This window comes from Alosa pseudoharengus, unplaced genomic scaffold (assembly GCF_046254945.1).
Source record: "Alosa pseudoharengus isolate Yale_2024_CS ecotype anadromous, Long Island Sound unplaced genomic scaffold, YU_APseudo_1.1 YU_APseudo_1.1_scf_13, whole genome shotgun sequence".
NCBI lineage: Eukaryota > Metazoa > Chordata > Actinopteri > Clupeiformes > Clupeidae > Alosa > Alosa pseudoharengus.
In genome coordinates this window covers 25,282,262-25,299,080 of record NW_027468598.1, presented here as the reverse complement: position 1 = coordinate 25,299,080, position 16,819 = coordinate 25,282,262, and the positions used below count along the sequence as shown (strand labels likewise).

The following is a 16,819-nucleotide window of genomic DNA, read 5'->3' as shown; positions in this document are numbered from 1 at the left end:
TTTTTAGTAATTCAGTGCCACTATCCACTGATTGCTGGAACAAAGGAAAGCATAGGCCTACCAGAAAGAACTGACAGATTTGGAGTTCAGTTTACCCTCTCCCTCAGCTGTAGCGTCCAGCATCATAGTTATGTGCAGAGAATAGCCAGTGCAGACCAAGTCTCTTTAGCTCTTTTACACTTGATCTGACTTGGGGCAGTCAGTACGTTCACTGATCATGGGTGTAGCATAACCAACAGTAGGTCCTTGTTCACCAGTGTATATCCATGTAGTGGAGCAGTGTGTGTGAAGCAGTGTGTGTGCGTGCGTGTGTGTGTTTGCGCGTGTGCATTCAGTTATAAAAGCAATAGATAAAATATGACGCAACCCCCCCACCCCCACACCAAGCGTCGGCCTACAGTTGTCAAGACGTTTTTGGTGATGTATTCTGCTGTTACACCGTAACCCCGCTAGTCTGAGCAGCCTCTAGCTCAGGCCTGCCCCTTTCGTTTCGCCTACTAGTGATGGTAAAAACTACAAGAGTTGACACAGAGGAAGTGAAAAATTACGTAGCCTAGTTGCGTTAGCTACGTGCCCAGCATATTCAGTGATCTCACGTTTATGTCGCGTCTAAATCTGTAAACACAGAATGACCAGAAGCCTATTGCAACATGACTGAAGTCGAGAAAAGTTTGACAGACAAGAGCTCCGGATGATGAACGCATTTTAGCCTACATATCTTTCTGAAATGCATCAAAATGATGCATTTCAGATTATTTCATTTTCCCATCGTTTTGCCAGTTGCAAATACTTGACGTTATAGGCTACTCATTATGTTATACGCGTTTAAAAACGCGTGCGCGTGTCTTAGATTAGCCTAAAATTCGTTTAAGAAAGTGAGTCATGTTCATACGAATCGAACACTGTAGTCGTGGACCTGGCTTAGCCTATAACCCTTTTAAGTTTTATAATTTTAGACGTCTTAAATAGTTAGTGTTGGTAATGACCTACTAATCCTGTGGCGTTTGTAACGTTAGTGTAACTTCACGTGTGCTTAGATGTCTTCACTATTTTATTGTCTTCTAACTGGAAGCTATGACTCCACAAGTGATAATCCTGTTGACTGGACTTTGTTGGACATGTTGCCAGTCGGCACTAGCCTGGCAATTGTGTGACAATGGCAAGGTAGTATTCTCCATTTTACCAAGGCGCGTATTAGCCTAACCTAATGTTTTGTATGGGCTATATTTTTGTTAGTGAAACGTTGTTACAAAATGTTGCTAATGGGCTTTGTGTGATACAGTTTCAGCTGGAGCGAGATTTGCCGCGTTCACTGTTACATTGCTCTGAGCCGTATTTGGAAGATTCTAATCAGGTAATTGCCCTTTTGGAAATGGTCTATCCTAAAGGTAACATGTGCTGTTAGTTGTCTTTGGTCGTTCAAAAATGTGTTAAGAGGGTTATGGTTTTTTTCACTCTTTGCAGAAACAGCATGTTGTTCAGAAGTCTCCACCACCTTTACAGGTAGGCTACTTTTCAAGTTAGCATGCGGTAGCTACAACTTGATGAGTTTGCAGAATTTAGTTCATAACCTTTGACACATCAATATAATCCAACACAACTACTAACATAGGTTCACCCTCACTCAGCAAAATGACGTCACTAGTTGTGCAGGTTTGACCAAATTGTGTAGCCTTGCCTAACCTATTTAGGCTCTGCATAACTGGGTTATATTTACCACCTGTCCTTTTCCCTCTCCAGCCCGCTAAGCATGTGTGCATGGACACACCCATCATATATAATGCTACTATTCCAAACAGGTGAGAGCCATTGCTTAACTCAAATGACCTGAAATACATTTACCAAGGCTGTAGATGCTCTAGTCTAGTTTGTCTTTTCATTCAGCATTTCGAACAAATATTTTAACAAGTAGGCTATTTACTTACTTTAAAGGAAACTGAATATGTAATATGTTATCAACTATAACATAGGTTATAGTTGCTATATCTTTAGTCTGTTTTTGTTGTTTGTAGGGGAGACCACAGGCCTGTGGGAGCACAGCCTGGTGTTTACCTGTACTGCCCACCTCAGCGCTGGCTGAACAACCTCCAGGTGGGTCAAAACAGCAGACCATAGACAAACTGAGCTCCAGTTTATATTTATATTATACCCAGTACACAAAACCTGTACAGTATATGTTGTATGAAGACTTATTTGTTCACTTCTCTCTTTCTCTGTGTGTGTGTGCATGTGCGTAGCATGGCTCAATTGTAGCCCTGCATCATCCTTGCGCTCCTGAGCGGCAGCGAGCTCGTGTGACTGCGCTGGTGCAGTCTTGCCTGCCTGGTTACATCGTGACAACCCACCCCTGGCTCAGCACCCACAGGGTAGGACATGTAAAATCCCACGTACCACTTTGTTTGTGAGTGAGAAGTTATTTTATTGTTGTTTTGCTCAAAACACTGGTGATGGGGGACTCTGATGACATAGGGGACTGCAGTTGACTAGTGTAATAAGCCTACTGGCTAATACAAGTTGATGCAGAATATATCTACGGTATATATATTTAGATGGGGTCATGAGTAGAAATAAGCACGAGGAACCGGACCGCTTCTTGAACACGTCTCAAGTTTAATAATCACCTCCGCCAAGCCAAAACACACTCTCCTCTACTCCAATAACCACATCACCTAGCTATAACCTTCTGCCCCCTAGTGACAGGTCATATAATTCCACCTAGCTTTTTAACATGGAACAAACAATAACCACGGATATGAATTAAACAATAAATCTCCTCTTACACTACCAACAAAGGCCGTGGAATGTTAATGTAATTCAGAGAGCACAGGTGAAATAACCACTGGCGAAAAAATAATTTTAACTGTTGGGGTCTTTAGTGTAACATCTATGAAGATGTACACAAGTGTCTTCTTTCCCATGATCACCAGTCACACAAACAAGTTGGACAGGAAGGAAGTTCAGATATCTTCAGTTTTAAGGAAGTTGTTGCCACAATAAATTTGACAGCTTCCAGGATACTGACTCAGATGAAATGGGAGAGCACAATAAAACGCCTGGAGACTAGCAATCTTTTATTGCATTGTCACTCACTCTATGGGCTATTTTATCTCCTCTTTCCCACAGCCTGTGGCATTGGTCTCTTGGGGTCGAACACTGGAGATGTCCCACGTGACTGCCCCTGAGGTCTGTGACTGGCTAGTCTCGGTCTCTTCCAACCGCCCGCAGCAGCACAGTGACCCAGAGCGGAGTCGGAGAGTGCGCTACAGCCTGCTGTTGACACACGCGGCCCCTCTGCACAGGGCAAAGGATACTGCACAGGACACGCATGAAACCACATCCCAAATAGATTGGTTAAAGGTAAAGAGCTGATAAGTGACAAGTCAACAGGAGAAGGGTCAAATATCTACATTTGGGGCAGTCCTAAAATGCTTTGTCGGTCATGTCTCAATAGTGCCTGTTCAGAAACATGGTGTGGATATAAAGTGAGATTTGCTGCATAGTTAATCTGAGCTCAGAGCCATATATTTCTATGTTTGCACGCAAGATGTTTATGTTAACATAATAACGTTTCTTCTGACCTCTATGACAACTTTTTTTAATGCTTTTGTTTTGGCATGACATGCTATCTCAGCATCATCCTACAAAGTGGGACATATCCTGAACAGTGGGTATTAGTTCTCCCCAAGGAAATGAATTGTTTAAATAGACAATCCATTACTTGTACACAACCTGACACTCAAAATGGACTTAAAAGTGTAGTGTGTCATTTCTGCTTTTCATACCTTTTGTAGTTATTATAAAGGCATGAATTGAAGACGGTTACAATATGAGCCGTGTGTATATTGTTTCTGCATCACAATGCACTGATGTTGAATGACTGAAACAATGAAACACATTTCCTTTCATGTAGATTTTGACGGAAAAGCTACAGACTACTCTTTACATGGCTACACTTTTTTTCACACTTTGACCTGGCCTGGCTAAGACCTATAAGTTTATTGATTTGAGGTGTATTTCTAGAGCATAGACTATCAGGATACGGGCTTATCAGCATCTTATCTGGAAGAAAACAGGAAGGATAAATTTTTAAGCAAAACATATCAGACATGTAGAATTGACATAGAATAACATTGTACATAACATACAAAACCATGATTCTTTTTTCCCTCATAACAATGAACAAAACGGTGTCACCATTTGGAATGAAATTCTGCCAGATATTTATAAGCCAAACTTAATTGGTATATCTATGTGCGTGTATATATGCGTATCTGTGGTTTTTGAGTGTTTTTATTTCTGCCTGTTTTGCAGAATCTTAGGAGTTGTTGTGAACAGACCCTCACCCATCACAAGGATGGAGTGATCCGGAGGGAAGGTATGGATGAAAGGGTCCAAAGAAGAGGAAGGAGAGCTGCACTTCCAGCGCGAGAGGAGTACCATCCAGACGAGTCCCACGCACAGCTCAACAATGAGACCGACCTCCACGGCACTCTGCCCAGCAAACTGAATGATACGTTCACACACGCTACAGTGGAAACCAAACGCCCTGCAGCAGCCGTGCCAGTGCAGAGCACTGCAAGACCCCGAACGGCAGCGGCTAACGTCAGCCCACCTGCGGAGACAAAGGAGCAGGTGGGCGCAGGAGAACCAAGGAAGGCGGAGGCGCCTGGGACTCAGGAGCAGGAAGGACATTCCCAGACTGGAGGAGGAGAAGGAGGAGGAGGCGGAGGACGGGAGCAGGGGAAAGTGACGAGTGCTGAAAAGACGAGAAGCCGCACACACTACTCACACACACTCCCGCACGGGCAGACCCACCGGAAGGCAGGCGCAGGGAGGGGTTCGAGCGGGGACTCCAGCCCCAGGCAGCGGGTAAGGGAGGACACTGAGGAGCAGCAGCGACTGGAGGAGAGGGAGACGGAGGCCCCTGCGGAGGGGGTGGGGGTGGCGGGCAGGGGGTCGGCGGCTGGTGACCGGCGGCCCATGGCGCGCACAGACGATGCGGTATGGGCGGCGGCGGCGCTGGGCTTCCTGCTGGTGCTGCTCACGCTGTCGGTGCTGCACACACGCCTCTACCGCCACTGGCGCACCACGCCCAGCCTCTACTGGCATGACAGGACACAGGACTACGACAGTGTGGCAGGTACAGGCACATGTTAACCACACACACACACACACACACACACACACACACACACACACACACACACACTCTGTGGTAAACATGATGTGCATCGCCACAGACATTTAAACCAAAGTCCTTCAAGGCAAGTCCCTCCACTCGGTGGCCATATTGCAATGTTTTTTGGCCACTTATCGGGCATCTATTTTGGGCAGAAATGCGCGTGCACAAGACTTCGGGACTCTTCAAAGTCAGACGTGGCTCACATTTGATACTTGTGTTGCAGATGTGGTCCGACGGAGGCTGAAACTGGCAGGCCGGAGGAAGAGAAGGGTTGGAGCTGGCCGCAGACAGGAAGCTCCTCTCATAACCATCTCAAGCACAGAAGAGGACTCCGACTAACTAGCCTTCCTCTTCCTCTTCTCCCTCCTCTCTTCATTGACAGGGACTCCTCTGGGCCGAGTGATGAATGATGACTTCTGAAACCAAACCCAGAGACAGACCCTTCTCTTTCATAGACTTGAACCCAGAACTGTTGAAGCAGAGTGCACTATAATTTTGTATCCTGCGTGCGGCAACACTTAAGTGATGATAGTACCTCAGTATTTCAGTCTGGAAGATGTTTTTGGAGTATAAACAGTATCCAGGCAGACATGACTTGTCTTATTATTATACAGCAGTGGTATACAGGGCGTTGGTGCCCGGTTCTCTTCTCTCTTGCCCGCTAGCCACCATACCCTCAGTAACATACAATATAGTAGCCTATAATTCTTGTTCAAGTTCACTAACAATGAACTGGTTGGGTTTAGTAAACCCTGAGCACCAAAGGTTCTGTTCTCTGCCAATGGTACAAATGTTTTATTGCTTATTTGTTATAAGCACCTGTAACCCTTTGTTTTAGTATATTTAATTGGTTTTGTTGTGATTTTTTTTTTTTTTTTTTGTAATTTGTCTATATTAAATAGTTTGTGTTAAGAACATAGCGTGTTTAGTTTGTTCCCACTACAAAAACAGTGTAGTTGTTTGTCAGACCTACAGGCTTTTTGAGTAAATTCAGATGACCTAGCCCCAGACTGTTTAGTAAGCAGGCAGTTGCAATGTTTAAGGCAACAGTATGCATCAATTTCCCACATTTTGTGGTATGTTTTTATAGGCAGTTGGCTTTGGAATCATACTCAAATCCAATTTGATGGTGTATGATAATGTGAAGGACCAATAAACACATGTCGTTTTTCTCTAACCACCAAAGCTGCTGACTATGTAGCTTTGTGGTCTGGCACAAACCCCTTAAAAATGTTGGAAAAGCTTTTGCTTTATTGCCAAAAGACAAACGTTAACATCCAAGCAAGCTTTGATCAGTGCCAGCCACGCTGCTGTTGGTGCTTCTATAGTTTCAAGGAGTTTCTTGGAAATTATGTCTTTATTACTGATGTGTATTTTCCCTTGTTCATATATTTGTTTAAAACACAAACAGTATGACATCTCAAAGAAATAGATTTCAGACAAAACACTTTCCATAACCCTTGGTGTCAAGAACTTCACAGTTGAAGGGGCTGGACTCATTACTCATGTCTCTGGTTTGGACAGCGTGCTGAAGCCACAGGTTTAGCTGAGGTTTCACAAAGCCTATTGTTATACGAGTTCACAAAAGCTGCTTGAAACCACCTGGGAAAGAGCCAGCTGAAATAGAGCAGTGGCAGCTGTATATTTTAAAGGTTCTCAAACACTCCTATGTGAAAGAGCTTGAAACCTTGGCTGGGCCGAGTAAGTCCGTTGAATCTGTTACATTGTAGGGGTGGCTGGCTTAGGTCAACTCAAACACACTAAATAAATGACTCCAGTGGCAGACAATTAAGAGTGGTTTTTTTGCTTGTTTGTTTATTTATTACAAATGTACAGCTTACGAGTTTCTATTAAGATTCCGTTGTTTTTGCTTCATCTTGAGTTGTTTCTATGTTTTGTTTTTATTTTGTACAGTTCACCTCTGCGTGAAGAGTTTCTCCCATCACCATGTCATGTTTCTCCCACTAGAAGAGCTGTGAGATAGATGCACACACAGGAAACAGTGAAGGCGTGAAGTGCAGTGCACCTGTCTGCACGGGGGGGATGTATGTGAGTGTGTGTGAGTGTGTGTGTGGGAGTTGATGAGACAGGGCCAGCTGGGATGTGTGGAACGGGGCTGTTTTCCACAGCTGAGATTTCTTGCTCCTGTGTCACATCAGACTGACCGACGTACTGTCTAACCGACCATTTTTGTCAGCTCCTTGAGCCCACAGACACAGACTAATTTCAAGGCCTCTTACCGCCTTTCTAAGATAATCCCATTAGCTCAGTCACTGGACATGAACTATCCACCAGGGGTGCGTTTCGCAAAACCATAGTTGCTAACCTGTTAGCAACTTAGTTGGTTGGCAATGGGAAATTGGATTGCAACCAACAAAAGTTGCTAACTTAGTTAGCAACTATGGTTTTGGGAAACGCACCCCAGAGTAGGTTGGGGAATAAGAAGGTGGGGTAGGGGGCAACCACTGTCCCATGGCGGTGAGATGATTAGTGCTTCACCTGTGGTGGACCTCGATCCAGACCCCTAACTTTAGCCCCGGGGTCCACCAAGGCAAACAAAGAAAGAGGTAAAAGATCTCCCCAAAACAAGAAAACATATTTTAAACATTTAGCTTGATTAAAAAATATTGTGAAAATATAAGTCTCATATATTTATATATGTCTCTATTCTATATGGTTTTGTTCATGGGAGGTAAAGAAGGAAGCAGGGGCAGACGTCCAGGCCAATCATACATTATCATCGTTGCGGGGGTGCAGAGCCAATGAACTCCAGGCATGAGGTGGCCAAAGGTACAGCTAAACTAGCAGATGTGCAAAGGCAATAATGATCATATATTTTCTCTAAGACAATCTTTCTTTACATTTTGACACTGATTTATAAGGAAGATGAAAATCAAAAGGACACAAGTCGCATTCCCTACATGTAGAAAACAGCAAAAAAAAAAAAAAAAAACTTAGAATTTGGCAGGAAAGAAGACTGTATAGGATTAATTAGCTGACGGAAGACATGAGAAGCACAGCAAGATCTTAAGGCCATTTTGAATGACTGTCTTTAGAACAAAAAAAGGAGAAAAACAAATTCTTTATCGTAATGTTGCAATACTGAACTCGTCTAGAAGTGCCTAACTTAGATGCCAATAGCTGCAGTGCTAATGGGGACCACATGGGTGTGAATGAGCATGGCTGTATGACGATCATGATCCACCTTCTATCAACACACAGCTGAATTTTTCTCGAATGGGCAAACAAACTCCAATCTGTTCCCCTCAGGTGACAATGCAACCTTTTACAGATGACTCAATCAGTGTCGCAAAAAAAAAAAAGGGGAAACAGTCTGGCACACAGAAGTTCACAATTTAAGGAAGATTGTTTCAAAAAGGTTTCTCCAGAGGGCAGCAAACAGGCTATTTCTGCTCTGTAAGGAGGTGACCTTTGCTCCCAGCAAGGGAGCTACAGCAGGCGCCTCTCTCCATTAACATTCACTTGCGTTTTTAGCTTATTTTTTTTCCCCTATCGTCTCTTTTTTAAAAGTTCATTCAAGAAACGAATGCAAGGACTGGATTATCTCTGACGTACATTTCATTCATGTCCATGCTGATGTGGCAGACTCGTGTGTGCTTTAAGGGAGTTGAAACTCTGTTGCAGTGAAAGCCCAGTCAGAGGAGGCTTGTGGTCCTGGTGATAGGAGCGAAAATGACAGTAAAAGAGTTCCCACAAAAAAACGGCCACGTTCACTTGGCTAGACACAAAGAAGGCAAAGGGTTCCAGAAGAAAAGAACAGAAAAAAAACAACTAAAAATACAAATGTTCACTGCTCCCAATCTTGCTTGCACTACAAGGCAGATAAGACTAACCAACGTACAACTAGACAAGTAAATCTACCGGTTTAAAATGATCCCGTTATGTTATGGATTTTGAGATGAGCGTCCTATCAGTGTAGCTAGTGCTGTGGTCTCTTCTGAGTGTAACATAATGCTTCTGACATCAATTGCTAGTGTTTTTTTTCTTTTCCTCCTAAGACCATACAGAAACCATTGTCCTTGTGCTCAAAAGGGGGAGACGGTGGCATGAGAAATATCCGACCCATTCCCCTTTCTCCTTTGGCTATTGTTCAACCGCATGTCAAATAACAAACACGTAATGAATACATAACGAATGAAACTAAAATGAACCAACAGAACAAAAAACAAACAAACAAATAAAATAATAATCAACAGAAACTCCACCACAATGTCTCTCTGCAGGAATGGGAGTGTTCCACTGAGCTTTGAGCGTCCTCTCACAGGTTAGTGTGGCCGAGATACAGGACATAGGAAGCAGGGGCCGACTGGTAAATGTGCCCATCTTGAGACTCCGCTACCACCTCCCTGTCCAACTCTTGACTATGAAACCCAAATGAAGATTAAAGAGAAAAATAACACAAACAAACAAATCCTCAGTGATACAGTCAGTCAAAAACAAACAAAAGAAACAATAGCATTGATAAACAGTAACAATAATACAAAACTATAGTAATAATAACAATAATAATACAATAACAATTCCAGTGTAAGTGTCTGCTTTTTTTCAAAGTCAGTACATTTTGTCCCAAGAGGTACAGGCCAACGGAACGGCATCAATAAAGAGAACAACAGAAATAAAAAGACAAAATAAAATGGTGACAAACCTCCCACCCTCAACAATGCCAGGAAACACACACACACACACACACACACACACACACACACACACACACACACAGATACACACACTCTGCACCAGTGGGGGCCCGTAACTGCGCTTCTCTTTAGTGTGACTGGGAGTGCTTGTCTGTCTGTGGCCCCAAAGAGATGCAGTGTCTGTGCCCTGGCCCCCAGAGTCAGGCTGTGAGCGAGCCAGCATGCTTGTGTGTGTGTGTGTGTGTGTGTGTGTGTGTGTGTGTGTGTGTGTGTGTGTGTGTGTGTGTGTTGGAAAGAGAGAGTCTTGTAAGTGTTTTTGGGGCACGGTGGAACGGATCCCACCTACAGAACGGATCGGGACCGAGTGGTCGATTGAGATTCAGTGAGATGATTAAGAGCCGACCCGTTTTGGGGGGGGGGGGGGGGGGGGGGTTTTCTGCCTCTTGTGTGCCGTGCCGTCTCCGCATCCTCGAGTGCCTGCGCGGGCAGTCAGTCCTCTGCCTCTCCCTCCCCACCCCATCTGTAGTGATAGCTGCATTTAGCGTCATGATTATGTTTTTCTTTTCTTTTTTTCCGCTCCTCGCATCCTTCTTCTCTCTCTCTCCATTCAGGACACTCTTTCCATCTCTCCCCCCATTCCCAGTTCCTCACACAGCTCCTGCTCTTTCTATCCCCATTTTCTCTTTTCCAGCAGTTCTCTCTCTGTCTGTCAGTCACGAGTGTTTCCTCTTCTCTCCATCTCTCCTTCTGCTCACCCCTCCCCTTCCCCATCCCCCAAAACCCTTGGCTGCCCCCTGTTGGCGGGGCTGCCTCACTGCTTCTTCTCGCGGGTGGTGATGGTGACCAGCTGCTTGGCGGCCTTGGCGATGTCGTAGGCACACTGAATGACCTGCTGCGTGAGGAGCTGGTAGTCCACGGTGACGGCGGAAGGGTCTGAGGGCGCGGCCTTGCGGCACTCCACCTGCAACCGTGATGCGCTGGCCAGCAGGAGGCGCAGCGAGCCGCGCACCGCATCCAGCGCAGGCCGCTGGGGGAGGGGGAGAAAGAGAGAAAGAAAGAAAGAGAGAAAGAGATAGACAACAAAGATGAAGTGGAGAAGGAAAAAGGCAGCAGACATTAAACAAAGAACAAGACAGATAAAAGTGAGGTTGTTGCAGGCAGTGTTGGGCAAGTTACTGAAAATTAGTAATTAGTTACAGTTACTAGTTACTTCTTTCAAAAGTAATTAAATTACGTTACCAATTACTGTATATGAAAAGTAATTAGTTACTAGAGAAAGTAACTTTTGAGTTATTTTAAGTCTGCTTTTAAAATGTCAATATGAACAGTACTGAACAGTCACACACACAATAAACCTAATTTTTGGACCTATTTATTGTAGTTTCAACGGCCCTTCAAATCAATAGCCTTGTGCATGAGTTCTCAAACTTTTTCCGACCACAAAACATTCTACAATGCATGGCCTCCCTGACCTTGTTTTGCGCCACCCTCACCATCTAGGTGGTTTGATAGATATGTACAGTACACTGCCTACTTCTTGCCTTCTAGTATGCATGGTGGTGCACTGACACTGAATTCTGCAATATAGTAATAAGTTATTATTATCATTATTATTGCAATCCTTCTGTAGGCTACATGGAATTCGTTCAATGGGATGTAATGTGAAACAATGTTAAATGGCCTATTTTCAAAGCAGTTATTGTCTGCTCACACACACATAACCTTAGGTTATCATCATCCTGCTTTGAACACAGTTGTATTATATAGCATTTTAAGCACCACCAGTTTGGGAAAAGCCTGCGCTGCACAAGTGCTGACCTACCGAAATAAGTTCTAATGCATCCGAGAGTTTGGGATTGTCGCACACTATGCAGAAGGTTACTCTTCATCTGACAAGGTGTTCCAGAGAGAAGTTGCATGTTCCGTCGCAGACAAATGAATCCATAACACCATGGACGTCAATTCCGATGTAAACATAGCCTACTGTGCAAATAACTCAAGTCGCTGTTACGGTAGGCTATTTGGAGGTTTCTTTATCTGGTAAGTGAAATCTGCATTTTCCTCTCGAGTTAAACGTGTGCTTGCTTGTGCCAAGGCTATATATAGGCTACCGTAGACTATTGGTGTTGTGGCGTGGCTATGTTGTAAGAATGAGAAATTGATATAACGAGGCTTTTGCGCAATAGGCGAAAAAGAGCGGAGATAAACAACAATGCGCTTTTACTGGAGCTTACGAGATGGAAACGAAAGGGAAAAGGCTTTTAAGATGCCCATTTAAATTGTAGCGTAATGCACTCTTGTGTGTTTTAGCATAAATCCGAAATAAGGAGGAATGTGAGAAGGCTCCTATTAACTGTAAAGAATGCAGCTGCAATCTAAACATGAAACACAATCGCTGGAAACACAACTAAGGTCGGGAGACAAAGCAGCAAATGTGCATCTTGTCTGCAGTCGTTCATTCAAGATCAACAGAGTAACGCAAGTAACGAACTCTTTGAAATTTCAGTAATTGTAATTGCGTTACTGGATTTACAAAAATACTTCGTTACATGCTCGTTACCACTAAAAGTAGTGGAATTACAGTAACGCGTTACTTTGTAACGCATTACTCCCAACACTGGTTGCAGGTAAGACAATGACTCCAATAGGAAGTGACTGTATAATAAAAGAGAATAAATAAAGGCTCTTAATGATGCTGGTACCTACCTTAGGGAAAAGAGAGGCCATTTCTGTGACTGCCGTGTGTATCTTCTCAGAACATGGGACAAAACTGTGGATAAACAAACAACATTACAACAAACACTCTTGTGAACTCAAACCCCGTGAGAATCACGCTTGCATTTAATGGGGAGATGAAGTTCTTAAATGGTTGTTTGTTCTGCACATTTTTATCATCCCTATTATACCCCTGTTTTCATTGGCCTGTTGTTTCATCAAATGACATTAAAATGGAGCCAAATCAATGATGCCCCATGAAATTTGGCTAGCAATAAAATCACTACAAAAAACACCAGTGGGCACCTTCGATAGCGATTGCTACTTCTGTGGTGTTACCTGTCATGTTTGAACTCCTGGGCGGCTCTCAGCAGCTCCTGGATGTTCTTGGTCACCTGCTCCGTCTTCAGGATGACGTCCTCCGTGCAGGGCAGCGTGGGGTCCGGCTCACCCCCTTCCTCGTCCAGCTCGGTGCGGCTCTCCTCTTCACTACTGCGGCCCGCCCTGCTAACATACAAAGAACCAAACACACACATTCAAAACACACCCAACATCTCATTTAAAACACACTATAATACACTAATGTTAAACACACTACACGCTATAATACACTAATGTTAAACACACTATAATACACTAATGTTAAACATGCTATAATACACTAATGTTAAACATGCTATAATACACTAATGTTAAACATGCTATAATACACTAACTTTAAACACGCTATAATACACTAATGTTAAACATGCTATAATACACTAATATACTTTGCTAAACAAAGCAAAAACCAAAAAAAAAAAAAACATGATCAAATCTGATGGTGATCTGATGGTGCATTGCTGAAGGGATAGTTGCCAACACACCCTAGTGAGACGTCGTATGTTTGGGTGTTGTCATAGTCACTGTCTGTGCCGCTACCGTGCTTCTCTGATTTGGGGACCTGATAACAGACGAGCAAAGGGCAATGATCTACATGTCTAAAAGAACTCCACTAATCAGAATCAACTTTTATTGGCTATATAAAAGGAAAAAGTGTGTTCACACATAAAATGATTTTTTTTTGCATACAGACAACGATTCTATTTTGCCAACAATAAATAGACTTTGTTCATAGTATATCCATATTTGAAGACACTCCATGTATGTCTACAGAGCTTAGTGAAGGACATGCAAGCACAGATGCTGGGGTCAGCAACAGACACTCACCATGTACCTGCCCACCTCAGTGGAGGCTGAGAGATGCTGGCCTCCGTAGGGACTGGGGCCACCTGGGCCCTTCCGCACCTGAGAGGTCAGGAGGAGGATAAACAGGAGTCAGTGTCAGTGAGGTACATGATATTAGTTAACACACAGAGAGAGAGAGAGAGGGAGAGAGAGAGAGAGAGAGCGTAGAAGAAATGCCAAGATGAGTAAGCATTAGAGGAAGAGGAAAGAGAGCAGCCGCTTCAGTTGTAGAAACAGAAGTAAAACCAGTCTGGTGATGCCAGCCAAGCGCTGCAGTCTCAGGGTCAAGACAAATGATTCTTTTGAGATTCTAAAACAGATTTATTTAAGGGCTTATGGAATCATTATAGACCAAAGTCTAACAAATAAACTTAGAGCGATTTCTACTTGTCAATCTACAGACCCATGTCTTTGGAAGACGCATGTCTTAGGAGGTTCAGCGCTTGACTGGTTTTCCAGTAGTGAAGTATTTTCACTCCCCTTGTTAAACTCAGTAAGTAAGCTTCTAGACTACTACCAGATAAGAGAAAAGTACACACACACACACACACACATATATGTATAAAGAGGGGCACCTGGTAGATCTCTCTCAACCATTTAACACTACTGAAGGACTTTTACAGTATACAGTACTTGTGAATCACTTAACTGTGGACCTCTAACGCCACCTTGTGGTTACATAACTCACTACTCTCTTGAAGTCGCACATTTCATCACATCCGCCTCTGAATGCTTTAGACATTACACAATTGGCAGTTGACATCATAATTGAAAACTTCATAAATCATAAATATCATAAAGCATAAATATCAAGGTTACCATGCAAGTCATGTACCAACAAACAATGTACATGGAAAGACACATGGCGACTTTGTGAGACATTATCAGGTAAATGCTAACCCAAGAATAACGTCTGAGAACACATACATCTCATGGATGCAGGAGATAATGGACGTGATAATAAATGTGAGGGTGTGGTTTCAGTGAACAGTTTGATGGACAGACGAGACAGATGAGACAAACAGGATGGGAGTTGGACTATGACTCCTATGGGCACAGCTGACCACAGCTGCCGATGAGCAGGAGAGTGCTACTTCAACACTGCCAGAGGGGTCAGGGGTCTGTCACCAATGGCTTTCATCTGCCCGATGGACATGCAGGAGAGGCCTGGAACGAAAGTTCCACAGGGCTGCTCAAGAGTGTGGTCTCTCTTGGCGAGTTCAACTGTACAACATCAAAACATCAAACAAGACCTCCGTCATCCAGGACGCCTTCTCCTGTCTAGGACACTTCCTGAAACTGTAGTAGAGAAAGACAGTTCTGGAGGTCTGTGCAGGCAGTGCATAGTGAGAGATAGTGAAGAGCTAGTGAGTTAGCCGAGACAACCACACATGTGTGCGTGTGTGTGTGTGTGTGTGTGTGTGTGTGTGTGTATGTTTGAGGGGTGACTAGTGTGAGTGGCTCAGGTTAGCCAAGCAGCAGGGGCAGGAGCAACAGTAGCAGCAGCAACAACAACACTTGAGTAAAGGCCCAGACTGGGGCCAAGAAAGGGAGGAACCAGACACGACACGACACGAGACGATACGAAGCAGAATGCGGAGAAGAAAAAAGACCTACTGAGGGACTGAGAGAAAGTGAGAGAGAGAGAGAGAGAGAGAGAGAGAGAGAGAGGGAGAGAGGGAGAGAGAGAGAGAGAGAGAGAGAGAGTGGAAGACAGTGTGAGAGGGCCAGGCCTGCTGTGAGTGCGCTACGGTCATTCCCGGGCCGGTTTATGAGGTCACACTTACACTGGAGGGGTTGAGGGGCTGCAGGCGGCCGGACAGGGAGTCCGCGGGGCTGAAGGGCTTGGGGGCGGCGGCGCCGGGCTCGTACATGGAGAAGGCCTGCCGGTCCCGGCGGAGGGGCATGCCGGTGGCGGTGGCGGTGGTGGCGTTGGTGCTGGTGATAGTGCCACCCAGACCCATGCCCCCGGCTCCCCCTCCGCCCGCTATGCCCATCCCCCCTCCTCCTCCTCCGCTGCCCATTCCCCCTCCCCCACCCGTCCGCACCCCTCCGCCCGACCAGAGCCCCGCGCCGCTGCCCCCTGCTCCCGACATGGCCGTCCCGCCGGCCTGACACCCCCGCAGCGTGCTGTTCTCCGTCTGCATCCGCGTGATCTACAGGAGAGGGTCAGGGGTCAGGGGTCAGGGTGGGGGGGGGGGGGGGGATTGGGGGGAGGGGGCAAGGAGGGGAAGGTAAGGGGGTGGGAGGTCACCTTGGGTCACACATCAGTCAAACACAACACCAGGATGAGGGCAACGGTCCTACATGCTGTCACACAGGCAATGTGGCAAGGCCTCAAACCCGACAGTCAAACCGACAGGGGGAACAAGGCTGGAACAACGGACGTTGGAACAGTGGGGGTGGGGTGGGGGGGTATTAGATAGATGTTCTCTCAGGGTGGCTGCATTCAGGTTGGGGAGGGGGGGTATAAGGGCCACTGGCATGCTTTAGAGGGGGGTGGGCGGGTGGGGGGTGGGTCTTCTCTTCTCGGGTACAGAGGTGCACGTGGCCACTATTATGCGTCCCGTTCCATGCTGTTCATTAGGTTGAGAATGTGCCCCTGGGTCCCTCCACACAGAGGGCATTGAGTGTGTGAATAATGGCCGCTTCACAAACAGACGAGCCGCGGTGGTGGTGGTGAAGACGTCAATACAGACAGAGGCGCCAGTGGTGGCACAGAAGACAAATGGCACGGTGAAATGGGACTGACCGTGGTGGACTGGAAATGGCTTCACATATATATGCAGGGTAACAGAAACACACACTAGCAAACAATGATGACAGATCGCTCTATTAAGTGACTGAGTGATGTGTGCGTGTGGACTGGACCAATATTCTGAGCCTGCCTCATATGAAAAATAAAAAGTCATGTCATCTTTCAGTGAAAGCAGTGTATTCAGTCCTGTGGCAAACATGTGACAGTAAGTCAGTATGCGTGTGTGCGTGTGCCTGTGTGATGAATCTGTGAGTTCAGGGAGCTGGAGTAGGATATATG

The 16,819-nt window shown here is 45.2% G+C and overlaps 2 protein-coding genes across 3 annotated transcripts in view; one reads left to right on the top strand and one right to left on the bottom strand.

The window, feature by feature from the left end:
- The first annotated feature begins 635 nt into the window (after positions 1-635).
- tp53i13 (tumor protein p53 inducible protein 13) lies at positions 636-6,133 on the top strand. The gene is made up of 9 exons (XM_076282672.1): positions 636-1,164; positions 1,283-1,354; positions 1,465-1,503; positions 1,741-1,799; positions 2,013-2,091; positions 2,238-2,366; positions 3,124-3,357; positions 4,312-5,140; positions 5,406-6,133. The coding sequence occupies exons 1-9, from the start codon at positions 1,075-1,077 to the stop codon at positions 5,519-5,521; spliced, it is 1,647 nt and encodes a 548-aa protein (XP_076138787.1). The 5' UTR covers positions 636-1,074; the 3' UTR covers positions 5,522-6,133.
- Positions 6,134-6,977: 844 nt separating this feature from the next.
- git1 (G protein-coupled receptor kinase interacting ArfGAP 1) overlaps positions 6,978-16,819 on the bottom strand; it is a 30,368-nt gene continuing 20,526 nt past the window's right edge. The window contains exons 15-20 of one of the 2 annotated variants that reach the window (XM_076282670.1): positions 15,570-15,938; positions 13,765-13,842; positions 13,422-13,498; positions 12,895-13,062; positions 12,547-12,610; positions 6,978-10,867 (exon numbers count right to left, since the gene is read on the bottom strand). In XM_076282670.1, the coding sequence (XP_076138785.1) occupies positions 10,652-10,867; positions 12,547-12,610; positions 12,895-13,062; positions 13,422-13,498; positions 13,765-13,842; positions 15,570-15,938 (972 nt within the window). In that variant the 3' untranslated portion in view covers positions 6,978-10,651. The remainder of the gene's footprint in view (positions 10,868-12,546; positions 12,611-12,894; positions 13,063-13,421; positions 13,499-13,764; positions 13,843-15,569; positions 15,939-16,819) is intronic. The other variant, XM_076282671.1, reaches the window with a different exon arrangement.